Source organism: Barbus barbus, assembly GCF_936440315.1.
Source record: "Barbus barbus genome assembly, chromosome: 21".
Classification (NCBI taxonomy): Eukaryota; Metazoa; Chordata; class Actinopteri; order Cypriniformes; family Cyprinidae; genus Barbus; species Barbus barbus.
Window position 1 is genome coordinate 24,196,602 of NC_136749.1, and position 16,204 is coordinate 24,212,805.

The following is a 16,204-nucleotide window of genomic DNA, read 5'->3' on the forward strand; positions in this document are numbered from 1 at the left end:
TACTGCATCTAGGTGTAAAAAAAATTTATATCTTGATTAAAAGGATACTGCGTCCTGTGTTGCCATTTTTGGTCCTTATGTGGGGCCATTAGTATAAGCAAGAAAACATGAATCAGCATTTGTCTGAGCAACTTCTTCTTTTCTTTATTTTCTGTCTGACACTCTGAGATAAACAAGTGAAACGCTGTATTGAAATGCTGCAAGTTATTCTGCTTCTCCTGCCTGGTAAGAAAATATTTTCTTATGTATTTTGTAAATTGTATTGGTTGTCCATTTCTCCTCTAATTATTTGATTTAATTAGTAAAGATGTTGCTATTTTGTGCTATTTTCATTTTCTAATGGAATTTTGAGCAGAAAAAATATCTGATATGGAGTTAACATCTGCTTATTTGATTAGTGACAAGCATTGCAGAGTATTGAATATCCCTTTTTATGCCATAGCTTTTCTTTCTTGTACTTTTTAAAAATGCTCGTTATGTTTTTGTTTTTTTATGTGGTCATTTGCATCCGCTGTATCTCTGTTATTGCTCATTGATATGTAAATAATTTATTTTAAACTGTCACAATATATATCATATAACAGATACTGTCTCAAGATATATTTTAACTATCCATGTTAATAAATACTGTAATTAAAGTGTTCTGTGCTCCTCAGGTGTTGTCAGTGCTGAGTGGAAGGTGAATTATCCTCCTCCGATCTGTGCTGCGAGGGGATCCGATGCCACTATTGACTGTAATTTTAAATATCCACAGGGGCAACAAGTTCAGCAACTGCTATGGTGTTCAATGACATCAAACCATGGCGACTGTCATTATAATCCATATGTTTATGATAGTGAAGCCAACAATAATCAAAACAACTTTCAATACATTGGAAACAAAACCTCAGATTGTTCTCTTTTGATCAGTAATATTAATCAAGCACATTCTGGAGAGTATAAATTCAGATTTATAACCAGTGTGGACAGGTGGACAGGTAATCCTGGAGTGAACATTTTAGTACACGGTAAATATAAAAGATTTACTCTGAAAAATTAGTGTTGCTCTTTTGTTTTCACTGAAGGAAATCTCTGAGTTTATGGGGTATTTCTCTTGTTTTGATAGATTTAAGAGTGAGCAGGTCAAGAGAAAATGGAAGCACAGTAGTTGGAGACTCTTTGAATCTGACATGCACACTCAAGTGTCCTGGTGGTTTAGCTGAGGTTCAGTGGTTTAAGAATGGTGATCCGATTCAACAGTCAGACCCTCTCCTCACCTTCAGCAGAATAACTGCTAAAGACTCTGGGAATTACTCTTGTTCTTTGAGAAACTTTAAAACTACTGTATCTGAAGAATTCACCATTTACATTGAAGGTTGGTTGAATTGATAAACATATTATGAACATTTCTTAACCTCCCAATCATAATCATATTTGGAGAATGAGAGATTTATTGTGCATAATTCAAAGTAAATTATATTTTGTTGTCCTTAATTAGATGTTGCCTGGTCCCCAGCAGTTCTGATTATTGTGGTGGTGTCTTTATTCTCACTTGTTTTCATCACAGCAGCTGTGATGCTTATTCGGAGGTATGGACATTTTGATTTGTTTGTACTTGCACACATAAGTATATTACAAATGTCTCAGTTACTCTATACAGCCAGACTAAATGAAACATTAACTGATATTGCACAATTTAGAAAGTACAAAAGAGCAAAATGAGTTTGAAAATGCATTTGTACTTTTGTGTTTGTGTTGTAATGTTGATGAGGCCAGTAGTTAAGGCTTACGACACAAAGTTGCCAAACTGCATGTAGCCAAAATCAATTGTATTGTGATATACTTTAGAGTTGCATTGTATCGAGTTATGTTTTAGCGTTGAAGGAAATAACTGGTAATACTCTGCCAGGACATTATCCATTTTTCTTCCATTTTTTCATTTTGATGTATTTCTTTATTCATTTAATAAGGATTAATGAAATAAATAACAACTGTAAAAATATTTTCTCAGAATCAAACCCCTTTACTGAAATAATCAAAGTTGTATGATTTATTGATTTGCTATTTATAATGCATTTCTGTCACATTTACTCTTAGAAGGAAAGCAAAAGCTCATAGAAAACCAGTGGAAGAAAGAGAAGAAGCCCAGGATTCTCTTTACAGCACTCTTCAAAAAACTGTAAATATATTTGTAAAACCTAAACAAACAACAAACAAAAAATGTATAAGCTGTACATGACTACCCTTTTGAAAGGACCAACAGGCTTAACCAGCAAGTCTCAATTGGTCAACCAGCTTCATCAGAAAAAACACACTGGTTATGCTGAGCTAAGCTGCTCTTTTCAGCACGGTAGACATTAAACTGAACAAAGTATGACAGTTATACGTAAAGACATGTTTTGTTTAACTGTTTGCTGTTAGGCTTACACAAACCTACCAGAAGCCAAGGATGTTCAGCAGGAAGATGAAGTAGAATATTCATCCATCAGTATTAAACCCAAAGAACTGCTTCAAACGTGAGCATTTAAGACACATGTAGCCTAACTGTGGTCTAATATTTATACGCAATTGCTTTATATCCGGTATATGGAGATGATGCAAACACAATTCATCATGTTTGACATCATATTTGCCTATCTTGACATAATATGAGTTTGTGAGTATTTCACTGCTATGATCTTCTTTATTTCTAGGTCTGCAAACACAGAGCAGCAGGATGATTCAACCATCTACAGCACAGTGATGAATGGTTAATCATATACATACAGAGTTACTGTAAAATGTGCCTACTATGTTTGTGTGTGTGTTTTAGCTCTAAAAATGTCAGATGAACTGTCTCTGGCTAGTTCCCTTTCTTATATAAATGTGCTTCATTTGAACAGAATTAGATTGTTAAAAGCATTTTGTGGTGGCTGGGTTGAGAGTAAAGCTTCTTGGATAAGCATTGCCTGATACAAAGAACAGTAAAAAGAAACGTCAAAGAGCACAGAATTTTTTTTTAAACGTTATAATTATGTTAATAAATTAGTTCAATTAGGAAACATTCTGGGATTTTTTTTAATATAACAAATGAACAGTAATAGGCTAAATAAGGTGGCTACACACACAGGTCTCACCTGTCCTCGTTTGACACTAGGCCAGGGCATGCAGTTTTGTGTGGTATAGGCTATTGCGTTGTTTTGCTTTTTAATAGCTACTTTTTTCAAATTTGTAAATAATGTAATGAATGTAGGCTACAACTATTGTTATAGAACAAATAATTATATATATTGGTCCAGGAACAATAATTTAAAATAATAATAACTTAAAAATTCATTTAAAAATAATATAATAATGTTGTGTAGTCTATAATACTATAGACATAGCCAGTTTTAATCATTGAAAGATGTATTGGTGATGAAATAATGACTTTATAATTGTATTGGAGTCTTGGAGCAGTGCATTAATTTGAGTGGTGACAGCTATTATGGGAGTGGCTTGATGGAGCTGAGGAGATGCAGATAACATGATCTTGACCCTTAAGAAACTTGAATTAATGCTGTCACATAACAAATCTGCTTCAAAGATGCAATTAAATGAATTGCTAATTACAACATTGAAATAAAAAATGTAAAGCCTGGACAAATACTAGAAAATCGTGAATATAAATAATTAGGAATCATGTAAAAATAAACACAAATAAATGAAAAACAGTGCACATTTCATTTATCTATTATAACATGTAGTTGTGTTCGCTTGGCTGTTTCCTTATAAAGGTCAAGAAATTTGTCAATTTTTTTCGTCTGGTGTCTTTTTTTATTATTATTATAAGATGCCATTACGTTGCTGTCGGAGGTAAGAAGTGGATTATCTTTCACCTGAAATGCGAGGCTAATGTTGGATCCCAATAATTAGGAACCACAGTTTCCACAAATCCCTTCACTCCTTTGGGATGTTCTCTTTTATTCTGGACGGCAAGGGCAGTGAGTGTAACATCGAGTGTATTTTGCAGTATTTTGCAGTAACTAAATGTATTTATACCGATTTTATCAGGCTCTGAAAATTCTTCAAAAAGAGCAAACAGAGTGATCTTCTCAGCTGCCATAGTTGCAACTCTTGCTTCATCAGAACAGGATGTTCAACGCATCACCGTTTCCGTTTAATAAACGTTTTGCATCGTTTTTTCGGGGCTGAGCGCAGCCCTGCCCTTTTCGGGGAACACGAGAACGCGCCGTAATCGTAGCCTGCAACACAATCTGCATACTATCCATCCTAAATTCTGTTATATTAGTAATTTTCAGTACTATTTAGGGCAGACAGGGTGGATGCAGGGGCGTAGTTTGTGGGGGGTGGGTGTAACCCCCCCCCCCCCAATAACCAAAACTAGCAAGTTCAACCCCCCCAATATTTATACCACGGTTAATGGAAACTTAGAATCAGGCTATTTATTAATTGTTTGAATCGCGCCTTCGGCGATTTTATAAGCGCTAACCTCACGTGCGAACCGAACGGAGCGCTTATCAGCACAATATGACTGAAGCGCAGTTCTTTTACTTGTGCACGAGCGGCGCGCGAATCACCCTATACTCCGTGCGTGAAGTGTGAGAAGATTTGCGCGTGCCATTCCTATCGCCAAGCTGATGGTAAAATATGCGATCTATTTGAATTATATTGAGAAACTGCCACTTTAAAATGCTATGAAGAAAGTCGAACATTATCTAAAAAAAGGCACAAACTAAAAAAACTGATGAAAAGAGGAGAAAACATAATCTTGCACCAGCACTAACATAATATTAAAATATTTTATCGCTGTGAATGCCAACCAATGGGATGCTACATTTTATTCTTTCCGACATTAAAGCACTTGAATACGACACGCTGGTAATCACGACTTCATAAATGGGAAAGAGGACATTTCCAATAGCAAGTGAAGGCAGCATTAATCCAGATATTTTAATCAAATACGCAAATTCGTTTGAAGAACCAAATTAGCCATGGATCAGTTATCAGGATTAGGAAGCTTTCAAATCATCTCAGATGTAATAAGCGACGCACATAAAACTTTATTTAGTTGACAGTCAACATCGCACATTAGCGCCATCTAAAGGTGAAAAAGTCCACTGCACTGCTCCCATGACAACGACTTAAAACACGGAAGTTGAGTCTGAACGAACTTCCGACGCACAGGTGAGGTTAAAAACTACTTTAACCCTGCGTCTACTATCCATCCTAAATTCTATGTGATAGTAGTCATTTTCAATACTATTTAGGGCAGATAGGGTGGATAGTATGCACATTGGGACGCAGGGTAAGAATAAATATATATATATAACGTTAACTTATATATAAAACAGAGTGAGCAAGTGTGGCGAATTTGGTTAGTTTTGGTTATAAATATGATAAATTGTTCTTGTAAGTCATTCTCAAAATAATTATGTATGTTGCGTATACCTAGTTTCCAAAACAGGAACTTAAAATACCAAAACACAAGATAAATAATCAAAAGAAAAAGAAATAACGTCACGAGAGAGCATTTGTTGACATTTTCTCGACCTTTATCTCTTTTCAGTTGACTGCTCTGTATTCATGACTGAAAAATGCCCAGATTTCGTGAGCGTCCAGGCCAAACTCACTGTCATCCTGCCACACAAACACCTCCTGTCCAGAGCAGTCTGATAGCTAACAGATACATCATCCAGCAGAGACTCGGGAAGGGAAGCTTCGGCACTGTTTACCTTGTTAAAGACACAAAGGCAGTAGCAGCAGAGAGACTGTAAGTCCTTTATTATTTTTTGCCATCAATGGTCTTTACAGCAGTGATTCCCATAGAGTCTGCTTCCAGAGGTCCCACTTTGACAACTAAATTGAATCCTTTAATGCTCGAGTCCACTCTGCTGCTCACCATGCATTTAGGCTTATAATATTAGTCAAGGCAGGGTAGTTTATGGGTAAGCAAAGAATATGCTATAACATACTGTAATAAATTAGACTATCTCATAATTGAAGTGGAAAATATCACAGATAGCATCAGTTTCCGAGGTGTTTGAAGAACTGAGGAAAAACTGCATGTACTTGGGCAACTTTCCAATAACCACATACACAACCCCCACCATAAGCACACTGCCACACACCCACACACATGTGCACATGGCCTAATTATGTGTCTATGTCTGTTGGTCTCATTTTTAGAATATAAGCTTTGAAGCTTACAGTAAGTCTTATGATTATGCAGAAAATGTCTAATTGAAAAAGTCATGGTGAAAGTTGCATCATTATTTTATTTTAAAAAGTCTCGTATTTAAAGATATTATTAGCGGTTTTATTTACTAGTTACTTTGTTTTTTTCTAGGTAGGATTTAATGAGTTGTAATGATGATCCCAGATGATTCCATTCTCTGCAGGAGAGAAAATATTCTCAGTTTTGTTGAAATGATCTTAAGTATGGCAACATTTAAAGATTGTTTTTTGGTCTTAAATTCACTTCTCTGGACAGCCACCTGGGAGCAGCATTGGTCTTTGTAACTACTAACCAAGTCAGTATTATTTTCCTCAGAGATAGTTGAGGAACCCTTTATGTTACTATCAACATATCTGTTATTCCTCATGATGTAAGATCAAACTCTCCATTATTCTTTCATTAGAGAGCATTATTTACAATTCATATAATTTTAATACTCTCACGCTTAATCCAGTTTTCATTGGTTAGTAACGTAAATATATATTTTTTTCTATAGGTGCACTTTACGTTTTTTCCTCAAACAGAATAAATGGCCTGTCACTGGAATATTAGCTAAATTGCATAAAGTCTTATGCAATTTACTAGATTCTTATTGCAATTTTTTTTTACATTTAAAGTCCTGAGGGGACGTTTCACTGGTATCATCTGGATGTGATGTGAAATATGTGAAGTTGATTTATTGCTTTTGTAGAGGACTGCAGTCTTAAACAGGCAGGTTTGCTGTCAAAATGGAGATAAGAAAAGAAAAAAGGAAATTGTGAGTCAATTTTCAGGAGGCATTAGGTGCTTTGGTGATCATGACAATATTACATCTTACCCAGATTCAGTTCACAGCGAAGCTCACACAATAAATTAAAACCAACGGCTCTTACTTTATGAGGATATTGCTCTCAGAACAGAACAAATATTTGGCTGTGTCTGTTATATACGTGGATTTATTAAGTGCCTCTTGATTCTGGTCAAAGGTTAAAATAAGCACTAAACTATTGATCTTTTTCCTAGGCAACCAATTTTCTACATAGTTTCATGTCTTCTTAGAAACATCTGCGAAACATAAATTATTCTACCATTCAAAAGTTTGGGGTTGGTAAGATTTCTGAAATGTTTTTGAAAGCCGCGTCTTATGCTTACAAAAGTTGCATTTATTTGATCAAAAAACACAGTAAAAGCAGTAATATTGTGAGATACTATTATTATTAACCTTTTTAAAATTCCATTTTAATATTCCTTTATTTCTGTGATGGCAAAGCTACATTTTCAGCAGCAGGTTTCAGTGTCACATGATCCTTCATAAATCATTTAATGTTGAAAAATAATTTCATGAATAAATTTCAAAAATGTGAAGTATACTGCTTAATATTTTTGTAGAGACTGTGACACATTTTGCCAGGACTCTTTGATGAATAAACAGTTCAAAACAACAGCATTTATTTGAAATATAATATTTTTTTATGAAATAGTTTTATGGAATAGTTTATGAAATTAACCATGGTATTTTTTTGAAAGAAAAAAAAAATAGTTCAGTATTTACTCCCCCTGATATCATTGCATACCAATAATTTTTTTTTTCTTCCTGTATAACTCAAAAGGAGAAATTTTGAAGAATAATAGTACTTATTATTTTCCACCCAATTAAAATTAACGAGGATGCAAAACACTATGAAATATCATAAAAGTGGTGCATATCTGAAGACATATGATAGTTTTGTGTGGGTCATCTTAGCTCATCATTAAAGATAAATGGGATTTCTAATGGATATAATTTCATCTGTGTATTAAAGTGAAAAGTGAAAGTGACATACGGCCAAGTTGACTTCGTGCTCTGCATTTACCCATCCAAAGTGGACACACACACAGCAGTGAACACACACTCCCCGGGGGTTGGGGGTTCGGTGCCTTGCTCAAGGGCACCTCAGTCGTGATATTGAGGGTGGAGAGAGCGCTGGACATTCACTCCCCCCACCTACAATTCCTGCCAGCCCGAGACTCGAACTCGCAACCTTTGGATTACGAGTCCGACTCTCTAACCATTAGGCTACGACTTCCCCACATGTTGTAGATCTTGGACAGTAGAGTCTGAGTCTTGATCACAGTATTATACTGTTTAGACCAGCTGCCCGCATATTATCCTTCCCATATTGATTTCTACAGTTTTTGGTCTTTGGGTTTATAATTGGATTCATATACACAAGCAAACTGCCTGGAGAAGAGCCAGTTACAATGTTGTCAGTTCATTTGCTGCTTTTAACTGTTCTCCATGTCTATCACACTTTGCTTGGCAACATACTGTGAAGCCCATATCAGACGAGGAGCTGGAACTGAAAGCTGGAGAGATGCTGGTGGAAATGGAGGCCAATTAGGAAGAGCTCCACAATTTAGCTGCCCACAGGCGAGTGGCGGCATGCTACGGGTTACTGTTCTTTTGGCCCTGAGCTTTCTGCTTGTTAGCCCGTCGCAGCTGTTTGCCAACCTCTGACCTGTCACACGCAGAGTGCTGGCACCAAACCTGAATGCCCACCTTCAGGATACCACCGCAGCTCCTGTTCCTTTCTCTCAAGCACACTTACACACCAGTTCTCCTTCCTTAGTCTTCTCTCAGCCTTAAAATCCTGCTGGGTGTGTGTTTTGTTGTTACTGCCTCAGTGGTTCTTACAGTACTATGAACTCCTTTGTTTCTTTGTGAGAGCCAAATGTCAGTGCTGAGCGCTGTGAGCTGAGACTGCCGTACCCCTTTCCTCCAGCTGGCTTCTCACTGGGCTTTATTAGCCCAGACAAATGACTTCCTATTCCGGATTCACCCCAAAAGTCGGGCTCACATCCTGTGGGTCCCATAGCAGGTCTTTCCAAAAAGCCACTGCTTCAGCATTTGAATGCTTTATATACGGTAGTCGGGCTGAAATTGGTGTGTGTGTATAGGCTGATGATGAAGTAAAGCTGTAGAGATTGTGTGTTTTAGAGTCATTTATCACTTTAAATTCATGTACAAAAGACTTGCATTATAGGACTGTTTTATGATGCTTGTTTTGTCCTTTTTGGAGCATGAGAATACAAATCACCATCTACTTTTCTTGTATGATAAAAGAGCGGCTTGGACATTCTGCTAAACGTATCCCTTTGTGTTTTATAGAAGAAAGAAAATTATATGATCCATATAACGGATTTCGAATATATATTGTGCGTGTATTTCATCCAGATGGGGAGCCATTTTGAGAAGTGTGACCTTTACGCAAATTACATCTCTATTAAAAAAATTAGTGTGAGCAGAGAAGAGTGGCCTGTCATCTGCTCTGGTCTTCATTAATAGTCTCACAAATGTGCCAAAAGTACCACTGTGGGCACAAAGGATTTCCAAGTGGTGTTATTTTCTAAATAAATCCACATACTTAAGGGACAAAGATGATTATAATGGCAAACTTGTCATTTAACAACTTTGTCCTAGTTAAGGTATCACAATTCATATTGTATTTTAAGAAATACTTAACCCAAAAATAATGAATTTTTTCATCACTTATGTTCATCTGTGTTACTTTAGTTGTATGTACTGTTGTAGTGCCTATTTAGTTAGAATGAGCTTTTATTTTTATATTTTCATTATTCATTTTAATTATTAAAAATGTTAGTTATTGTGTGATTTGTAATTTTGGGTTCTTTTTAAATATTCTTTTATAGCGTCTTTATCATTTTTATTTTAGTTTTAGTAATTTTTGTTCTTTTAAAACCTTATTTCAGTTAGTTCCCAAAGCAACATTTCTATTTTAATTGATGTGTGTGTGTGTGTGTGTGTGTTTTCATTTCAGGTTAATTTCAGCTACTGAAAATTACTTTAATAGTTTCAGATTTAGTTTTAGTTAACAACAGCAAAACGGATGCTCATGTTGTTCTCATGACGTTTTCTTGCTGCAGCACAAAAGGAAATGTTTGTACTGGTCACACTCTTCCATGCAGTTACAATGAATGGAGCTTTCAAGCCTGTAAAAGTACATAAAAGAACTGTAAGTGTAAGCAATACCTTTTAATGAGGAACATTTGAAGTTGAAATCAGTCTGATTAATGAACTAATCTTTCAGAACGATTTAGGTACTGGATGAATCAATTCATTAAGATCTGACTAAAACTAATAATTTGATCTCAAAGCAGACATCTCTTATGAACTCTCTTGAACCAGGAGTATTAGTAAATGATGACAAAATTAAAATTTTTGGTGTACTGTGATTAAATCTGAAGTGACATTTTGAATGGTGTAAACAAATGATTTGTTATCTTGTTTGTGATGGCTGATTCCATGTCTTGACCCCTCATGTCCTATTGAGTATTTTCATTTTAAATGAGGAACAGCTGTCTCTTTCTTACAATGCGGCAGTCACTTAAAACAAAACACCAGTGTAGCGAGTCTAGAGCATTATGAATATAATTTGTTTATTCTGCTCTCAGAGGCCAGAAGCAGCTAATCTCACTCAAGGAGGGGAATGCTTCTCTCTTCAGCCCTGCTAGCCCACTTTCAGCTTGTCCTCTATGGATTTCCCTGTCAGACAAGATTCCCTGGAGACTCGTGGCAGCAGTGCTTGTTTCTGCTCACCTTATGTTATGCAACCTCCCACTTGGATCCAGGTCCACCAGAAATCTCCCAATTTGTTTGCAGGTGCCCAGACTCTCGTACGGGCTAGTCTCTCTCCACCTCCTGATTTTGCTCTCTCTCTCTTAGGTACTCTTTCCTTTTGGGGCTTTCTTGGTCTATGCTGCTACATCTGTTTGATTCCAGACCTTTAAACTGGTTCATTCACTGACCTGGTTCATGTATCATGGGAATTTTCCCTCCATTTATTTTTTACATTACACATCGTAGTAATTGTGACAGTGCCTTTTAGGGTTATCTGACCTTAACACCTCAAAAAGCAAAACGTTTTGCCACATTTATAAAGAGACTTGTTATGATGAATATAATCCATTTATATTGTAGCCATTTAAATTTCTAATTATGTATGTGATAATCTAGGATGATGCAATTATTTTCTACAAAATCTCATCAGAGATGAGGGGTTTAATTTGGGCCAAGGCGATGTAGACTGTGAAAATGAGCAGGAGCTGATCAAAAGAGCCCTGTCATTTACTGTATATTCATACCTGTTTCCTCTGATCTCGGGGTTGAAATAGAATATGGTACCATGCAGGTTAAAATTGCAAAGGATTGTGGTTGGTTATTTGCTCAGCTTTCCAATATCCTTAAAATAGATCTTAAATTGACTCTACGCCTCCAGAGAGAGACTAAGAAATGGGACATGAACGCGTGTTCAATTATTCACCACAGGAAATTTCAGTGATTGATTGTTTTTTTATCGAAGATATACCATTTTCTGTCAGAAGAGGTCTAGCTGAGCTTTTCTTTACATTCTTCCACATGTAAAAAAAAAATGCCTGGGATTTAAAATAAACATGTATTGTGCTGAAATATGGTGAGGTTGAAATTGAAACCCCACATATATTTACATTGGACATAATTACATAAATTATGGATTCTCGTTGTGCTTATCAGGCAACCATATCAACACAACAGAAAATAATATTTGCAGAACAGGCTTGTCATTCTGTATGTTTATGTCACCCTATTAGAGAGAACGGACAATCTTGTAAATACCTGTATTTTATCGATCTTCAAAATAAAGTTAATATCAAGATTGTTGTACACCAATATATTATTTTTTGTATTTTAAATTACCCATATCTGTCCTTGACAAATTTTTAAACTATAAAACTAAAACTATTAAACTTTAAAATGTATATATATTTCATATACAACAGCAGAATAAGGAATGAGAGGTTGTTTTCATGAATATAGTCACAGATATGTGCTTCATATTGAATGTTCACGAAAATGTTTCTTTAAGCAAAGCTATTAAGTGCTTGAAGATGAAATCCCTGACATGTTATCAACATGTAAACTGTAGGTTGGTGATGATCAATTGTAAATAGAGTTTAATTTGTTCAGTAATTGACTGGATCCTTTACTTGAAATTAAGTGGATAAACACAAACATATTATCTTGGATTATGTAAAAGCTTTATGGATGATTGTAATATCTGGTTGTTTTGATCTCTTATCATTATTCAGGTAGAAGCTTCTAATGTGAATCCATAATACAGAGTGTTAACGGCTTTCTACAACATCAGCTCAACTGTTCATTAGATTGGTCTTGTGACATAATGCATTATCAAGGTATGTTAGCTCTAATGAGACATGAGAGGAAGTGGCCAAGACGAAATTAGATTTTCGAAATTAGACCGACCTGTCATACTTCAATGTAATGATTCTTTGTGTGTCTCACCATTGAAGTAAGCAGGGATGAGCAGTATTTATGATACATGCATTTCAGTTACAAAGCAGGGTTTTGTTATTTGTATTTCATAGGGTTGATGAAAATGGCATCATATTTTGTATCAAAATACTTTAGTCTTTTGTATTTTTGCAGTATTAAAATACTGTAAAGTACTTTGTAAGAAGTCTATATGTTGACATAAAAATGCAGCCTCTGATTGGTGCCTACTCGGCCGGGGAGCAGTCCCATACTCAGAAATTGTGCTCTGCATTTCACCCATCCAAGTGCACACACACAGCAGTGAACACACACACAGAGCATTGGGCAGCCATTTTTGCTGCGGCGGCCGGGGAGCAGTTGGGGGTTCGGTGTCTTGCTCAAGAGTCTCACCTCAGTCGTGGTATTGAGGGTGGAAGACAGTGCTCGTCATTCCACGGCCACGACTGCCTCCTTGAAAATCTTGAAAATTAAAAAATTAAAACTCATTAAAAGTGCAAAAAACGGTTGAATAAAAATTGTTTCATTACATTTTATTTAACAACCAAGCATTTGATTATATATAACATTTTATTAAAGTTGATTTTCACAAAATGATTTTGGCAAAATGCACTGTGTACCCCGTTTTTGCACCACTGCTGTAGAATTAGAAAGTACACATACAACAGGGACCATCTGCTGCAATAAAACAATCATATTATGTTCATTATACTCCCACCCACATTAACCTTAGCCTTAAACACTCTTATAATTTTGAGGGGGTCCTTGGAAAATCTTCTCCCCTATAAGGGGTCCCTGGCTCCAAAAGGTTTGGAAAAGCCCACCTCTGTACTTCTATTGCTCTCAATAGATTCAGTGATTGGAGTTGGGTTAATACTCCTTGACAAGTTCTGTTGTTACTTTCTGATTACGTTTCTGGCTACATTTAAAATCAAAACATATTGATCATTTAATAATTGTTGAAATGCTAAAATTTTTGTTTTCAACTTCCAAATAGGTGTCCAATGATTGATAAATAAATATTTGATTGCTGAATATTGTACCCTAATTGAAGTAGCTGTTTAGTAGGATCATGATTTTGGATACCATTGCATGAATGGCTGCCTGACACATAATATGTTATTATGTTTATGATTAACAATCAAATTATTAATTATAATTATACAGCGTGTCGTATTCAAGTGCTTTAATGTCAGAAAGAATAAAAAGTAGCATCCCATTGGTTGACAGTCATATAAACATTCACTGCACTATACATGCAGTTCGCTGACAATTCTGGAATATCGGTCAAATACATGCTTATTTCACTGCTTATAAAACATACAATAGGCCTATGCTTCGCATAATCGTTCATACCTAGCCTATAAATACACTACTTTAGCGACCAGACAAAGGGATGTAGTAGTTGTGAGAACAACATTGACAGCAGGTTGTCCCCTCCACGGTGGCACGGTGTTTAAAGTTTATGACCCGCCCAACTCGGAAACTCGGGTATCAAAATTATTTCAGAATTTCCCAGTAGTAAATATGACTGGTAACTTTAACAATTATCATTTCAAAACATGCAAAAAAACTGAGTTGTTGGTTTGAGCAATATGTGTAGAGCTGGTGTTATCCATCACTTATGCTTGGATATTTAGTTTGAAGTTGAGCATAGTTATAGTCCTCTCTAGAGAGATATGACATCTTATAGCATGATAAAGAAATCTTGCCTTATTTCCCCAGGGGTGTAGTGCCATTTGAAGGCATTATGTGCACAAAACGTTCTGTTGTTTGGTATGATTTTTCCTTAGGAAATCATAAAGCTCCTGCTTTTGGTGATGTCCAATTCATGAACGAATTGTTCTTTTGATTCAGATCTTTTCAATGAATCACTTGACCAACATATGGAGTCGCTAAAGGAATATGGTGAAAAAATTTGATATTATATTACAGAAAATATATTTCAAAGCTTTTTCATTAGCTCCCAAAAATGTTAGCGTTCTCTCACGAAACTTCTGCATTCTCTTGCAAATCAACTGGTAATGGAAATAATATGAGGTGGAAGGAAAAACTATACTGAAGGTCATTGCACACTGAGTCCGAAATTTGCGTTTTTTTCATATTCCCCATTCTTTCTTATCAAAATGCACTACTTCTGCGAAAACGCAGAAAATCGAACCTGATCCAAAAAATTTTTTGACGGACGAAAGTTTCAGAGGAAGTGTGCAAATGTGATTGACACAACGTGAGGTCATATTTATTTTTTAACGTGCGAAAACTTCAGACAAAAATTTTGTGCAGAGACCTTAACGCCCTCAAATGTAAGCAAGAGCTCCAAGTTGAAGCTATAATAGTAGCATAATGGTGAAACAGATTTGGCAGATATTTTTTGTGCTCTGATTTCTTGAACACAATGGCCAATCAGAAGTGTTTAAGTTAGAATCCACTCAACACCCAAAATGCCAGAATGTTTGTCCAGTGCTGAGTTCTGCATGCTCACGAATCATCTCATTATAACAAAGAAAGTGTAGACACAATGTAAATAAGAGATTCATTGTTCATTGCATTGAACTAAGATGAGTGACAGTTTTTTTTATTTATTATAAAGGGAGCGCTCTACGTACTTTCTAAGCCCTATATAAGCCATTCAAAATTTGAATAAAAGTTTTTTTTAGTTTTTTTTAATGTTGCTAAGAGTACCAGCAGCCATTTGCCTGTTGCAAAGTTTCAGAAATAACATCCGTATATAAATGTGAGATTCACTCTCAAAATTTCGATGACTGACATAGTGTTAACCATATCAATGGACTGGGAAAAATATATAAAGTTAAAAAAAAAATGTGCTTTAAGACCAGCACAACCTCACTAATATCAGAGGCATCCTCAGATATCTGAGCAGACACAAAGTTGAGGAAGTTCAGAACTTTTGTAAGAGAATGTTTTGCGAGCAAATTCAAAGTTTCTCTAGGAAATGCAAAGCATTGAAATATAATTTTTCCTCCCATCTAATTTTTTTCCATCACCATGTCCTCTTAGGAGCTCCATACCATACAAGTTCACAAAATCATCCTCAATAATGTGTTCATGAAATCGGACCCAGTTCAACTCACTGACCTATGATCTGGTTACAGTGATTAATAGCTGTCTATCACATGGCTGTGATATGGTGCGGTCACTTTTACAATTGCTTGGTGAAATTTCAAAGACAAAATTCAGTAATTTTAAAAAGGAATCCAGGTGATAAGGAGTTTTGTGAAACAAGTTCCATACGCAATTTCGATCGTGTTCAAGCTGGTCTCACACATTTGCCACATTTACCAACAAAAACTGCTTGTCACTTGAGTTTGAGCTTAATAATACATTGCTATACTATGGACAATAGACCTTGCCTGCAAAATTTTGCGAATGTGACCTCACCTGTCTAGCACAGAATATAGCAAACTAATCACGTACAGTGGACGACTTTTTTTGCACTTGTACTTTTAGTGCTTAAATGCATCATTGCCCATATATCAAGTCAAATGGGTTTGGAATGACCTGAGCTGCCGAAATGTTTAGTTCTGAATGAACTGCTTCATTAAGGAGTTGCTTTCTGCATCTTTAAAAATACATTACCTATTACGCCCGTGTCTCGGCTTCCAGGAAAACATGACGAATGAGAGCTATCCAAGACCAGCATTGAGCTACTGAAGTGCACTTTACCTGTTCCCTTTGCTGTA

At 35.9% G+C, this 16,204-nt stretch overlaps 2 protein-coding genes across 2 annotated transcripts in view; both read left to right on the forward strand.

The window, feature by feature from the left end:
- Nucleotides 1–155: 155 nt before the first annotated feature.
- LOC306887624 (B-cell receptor CD22) lies at nt 156–3,749 on the forward strand. The gene is made up of 7 exons (XM_079445513.1): nt 156–225; nt 657–1,007; nt 1,106–1,354; nt 1,478–1,568; nt 2,077–2,158; nt 2,401–2,495; nt 2,673–3,749. The coding sequence occupies exons 1-7, from the start codon at nt 195–197 to the stop codon at nt 2,731–2,733; spliced, it is 960 nt and encodes a 319-aa protein (XP_079301639.1). The 5' UTR covers nt 156–194; the 3' UTR covers nt 2,734–3,749.
- Nucleotides 3,750–5,105: 1,356 nt separating this feature from the next.
- LOC306887033 (serine/threonine-protein kinase Nek11-like) overlaps nt 5,106–16,204 on the forward strand; it is an 83,608-nt gene continuing 72,509 nt past the window's right edge. Inside the window, exons 1-2 of the mRNA XM_079444497.1 lie at nt 5,106–5,145; nt 5,528–5,731. Coding sequence (XP_079300623.1) covers nt 5,556–5,731 — 176 coding nt within the window. The 5' untranslated portion in view covers nt 5,106–5,145; nt 5,528–5,555. The remainder of the gene's footprint in view (nt 5,146–5,527; nt 5,732–16,204) is intronic.